At 39.0% G+C, this 4,135-nt stretch overlaps 1 protein-coding gene across 1 annotated transcript in view; it reads right to left on the bottom strand.

Annotated features, from left to right (window-relative positions):
• ELF2 (E74-like factor 2 (ets domain transcription factor)) overlaps positions 1–4,135 on the bottom strand; it is a 31,406-nt gene that overhangs the window by 2,355 nt on the left and 24,916 nt on the right. The window contains 2 exon segments of the mRNA XM_009328772.1: positions 1–151; positions 532–724. Of these exon segments, the coding sequence (XP_009327047.1) occupies positions 1–151; positions 532–724 (344 nt within the window).

The raw sequence follows: 4,135 nt of genomic DNA, 5'->3' as shown, positions 1-4,135 counted from the left end.
TGACTTTTCATCTGCAGGCATTGACAAATCTTCGTTGCAGGACTCGCTTTTGTCATCATCTATGACAACTATATTTTTTGGCATCTCCTTAAACTGATATACAAGCCTCTGTCCCTCAACTTTTGCAAGGATTCCTCTTTGATAGTAATATCTGCAAGAAAAGTACAATTTAGTAACCAACATAGTGACAGATTTTACTACACTAACAAGAAAATCTGAAGTAACCACAGTAGAACCTACAATGTGAGAAGGTATGGAAAGAAGCTGGCAGAGCATACTGGCAAAGTATCTGAAGGATGTGGCTGAAAAAAAATCTGACCTTTTAAATACGTACTTCAGGAATTAAATTGCAAATTAACTGGCAACACAAAAAGCAATAGGAACTGCAAGACTGATGCTTTTTAAACAGCTAAGTCAGCAAGAGGGCAAAGCTTTTAAAATTTCAGAACTGCTGTATTTCTAGAGGCAATTTAGATCTAAGAATCAGATTTAAAATTACAGAAGGTAACTTAAGGATATAAGAGTTTTTACCTCAGAGCTCTTCCCATAGTCTCATAGTTCATATCAGGCTTGTTTTTGTGTTTTCCCCATAGTTTGGAGACAGCTTTCGAGTCCACAAGTTTAAAGATTCCCTTCTCTCGCTGAGTCCATTTAATATATCGAGGACAAGTATTTTTGTCCTGGAGAAGGTCCAGAAGAAACTCCCATAAGTATGTTGTATTTCCTATAATCAGAAAACATTTAAATATTAGAAACCCACTTTTAAAGATAACAGAAAATTCTCCATATATAGGTAACTCTGAATGACCTGCATTACAAGCAAATGTTACACAGAGGATGGTATGTAACCTGCACATATTTGTTCTGTTAAGTCTAGTAAAGCTTCCATAAGTATTTACATTTTGAAATGAGCTAATCCAAGTGACCTGCTATATAGCATAGGAGCCTGTTCAATCCAGCACCCGTTCTCAGTTCTTGAAAAGAAGTGTGGGAGGGCGTTCCAAGTCACTACAACCTACAGCTGTTCAGCAGAGGAAGGACAAGAGCTCAGAATTTTCTTCTCATATTTGCTTAAACAGGGAATGGAAATGCCAGTGCATTTTATGACACTGAAGGACAGGAGAACATAAGTAAGTAATTTATAAAAGGCATACAACCTTCAGCAACAAACCATCTCAACTGTGGTAGGTTTGTAACACGACTTCCTGTCCAGGATCTGGGGCGCTCACACCAACTGGTGACAGCCCCACGTTCTGACCCTTCCCAAATATATGTTGCAGAGTGACCAACATCCTTCTAGCTGCAAAGCCAGTCTTCCTACAAGTATTCATATGGCATAAATCCCGTGTACCCTTCTGTAATTAGGGAGATACAGAATGAAGTCAGCCTACAGAAGAAGGATTTAATGCACTGCTCGAGTATTCAAGAAGTGTACCACTTCCACTGGAGGAGCCCCAAGACGGGGTTTATGACAGTGACTATCAGGATGGCATAAAACTAACATGGGGGTTGTCTGCACCCTAACTATACCATTTGCATCTAGGAAAAGGGGAAGATAAGCAGAAGAAAAGAAACCAGATCACATTCCGATTTGTAGAGCTGGAGAAGACTCCTCAAGTTATCTGAGAAGGGAGAACTAAGACAGAGATACAAGAATAACCACCTCAGAACGTTAATCCCAATGCTTCACTTGATCACGTTTCCAGGGGGTGACACGGGCCAAATAAAATATTTTTTTGTGAAAAAAGGTCATTAATTCCTGAGACTTAGTGGCCCAGTGTAGTACTTGTTATGCCATGCTTAAGACAATTAAAATACATTAAAGGCAGGTTAAAGACCACTGTTGCAGACTCCAAGAAGTTAGCTATCTTTGAAAAACCTCAAAGGGGAAAAAAAAATTTTAAAAATCACAGTTTCCGTCTTCTGGAAGGCCACCTCATAGACAGAGAATAAATGTATTTTACCACATGCTCCAATAAACAGCAAGTACCCACTCAAGAGCTACCAAAATCCAGCTTCCACTGGATTTCACAGACATTTGAATAGGACCTATATGAGGAAAGAGTCAACAAGAGAACTAGGAATCCTGAAATCATCCTAGATTTTAGGGAATTGGCCCCCTTTTTTTTTTTCCTTAGCTCCTCAGAAATAAAATTTCCAGGTCCACCACCAAATGCTGTAGGTCTGCAACAGATTCTTTGCAAAAATATAAGTGGGCTCCAGTATTAGGAAGTAAACAGGAACTTCAAGAGAAATCATCCCTGAAAGTGCCTAATTTTTCTGCAGGAACAGTGCTGCTGACTTAGCATTTTCTTCTTTTTCCTCATACTCTATATTGACCTAAATAACAATTTTTTTCCACAGGAGGACTATGCAATACCTGTACTACTCAGAAGCCATCTACTATTGCCAGTAAGACCCAGTGATACTTCAGGTGGGCTGCTGTGTCAGCTATAGCCTCTATGCATTTAACACAAAAAGCTTATTTCAGAAATGTTTAATACAGTTTTGAACCATTTTTAAACCCTTTCTCCTTAGAACCGGACTTTCCTAATACTATGAATCCAAGCTTACAGACTCCTGAGGAAGAGAAAGACATGGCTGTAAAACGTATTATCTGAACAGGTATACATTCGTGCCACTCTTAAGCATCCATAAGCCCAGCCTGGTAGACAAACATGTACTGCCCCTTGCTGAGGCAGACAGAAGCCTTATTTAATAGCACACAGCTCTCATCTCCACGCCTGAAAGGTCTCATGCTAACCAGTATCGTAAGCGGCCACTGAGCTAGACATTATTACTACCTATCTTAACTTCAATACAGAGTAGCTTTTGCACAATGAAATAAATTTTTGGGGCTAGCCGATTATTACAGCTGCCAGCTACTTAAGAATGTTAGCTGTCGTCTCAAAATAGAAGGATTAATGGCCAGGAAGTATGTGAATGATACAAGGCACTGTGTGTATCAATGAACTGTCGCATTGGTACCAGCTTCTATGTGGAGAGGCTCAAAGCCAGTTTTGCTCCCTCCAACTGCCTACACTTCAGAAAAAGTATTTATGCAAATGAAAAACAAAATATGGAAAGAGAAACCATGCCTAAACTGCCAATCCACTATGTGAGGACAAAAAAATACTCCTATCTCACTTTAAGAAAAAATATTAAGAAGTCTCCGATTCCTCCTGTACAATAAACTGAAGGGCACAATTAAATCAGATTTACAGCTGCTTCACTTTGCACCAGAAAGTATCAGGAATGCACAAAGGAAGGAGTACCTACATGGACAAGCAGCGATCCCCTTTCCAAATGTGCACAACCCGCTGTCCTCCTTCTCCATGACTTAACTCTGCTGACAGTACTGAGCTCTAGGAATAATTCCTGGTTTTCCAAAAACACACTGCATGTAAAATAGCCTATATTTGCAAGTAATTTTTTAAAATAAATAACAAAAAATAAATCCAGTAACAAAATATTTTGCAGGACATCAAGTTAGCCTACATTAAGAAAAAAAAAAAGTCTTTTATGCCAGTTGTAGTGTAAAATATGGAATGAGATACCTTGTGAGAACAAGAGACGTAAGTAGATCATTATGAGGGTTCACAGAAACAAAAGAAATTAAAAAACAAACAAACACCAAAGCAGTACCATCTCCCACTTCATAAAACAAACAGTTATAGAGTGAAATCACCAGTACAGACAAAGACTAGAAGAGACAGAAATACAGGCCTCCTTTCTCAAAGTTATTTGTGCAGCAAACTAGGAACTGGGACACTTTACGAGTACTATTCAGATAATGGAAAGCTGTAATAGTGAAATCGGAATTAGAAAGAAAGCTAAGAAGGCTTTAAGAATACTAAAAAAACCCAAAAATTAAACAAGATGTACTTTTAAGTGCAGCAGATGCAAAATCTGTGATCTTCATTGAGGTACACTGCTACACCCAAATGCGAAGACAGCAACGGCGGCCACTGCAGGGAAGTTTAATTACTGTTTGCGCTGGTTTTCATGAGCTAACATCTGCACAACATCAGTCCCATTCTTCCTTGCCCTACTGACAAATGTGACGACTCAGGAGCTGTACCCAGATAAGGAATTATGTAAACAGCAGAGATCTTGCTTTCAAACAAATCCCAAA

The sequence above is a fragment of the Pygoscelis adeliae genome, unplaced genomic scaffold (assembly GCF_000699105.1).
Source record: "Pygoscelis adeliae isolate BGI_AS28 unplaced genomic scaffold, ASM69910v1 Scaffold66, whole genome shotgun sequence".
In the NCBI taxonomy this organism is placed as follows: domain Eukaryota; kingdom Metazoa; phylum Chordata; class Aves; order Sphenisciformes; family Spheniscidae; genus Pygoscelis; species Pygoscelis adeliae.
Note: the sequence above shows the minus strand (reverse complement) of the source record. Positions and strands in the feature narration are given on the sequence as shown.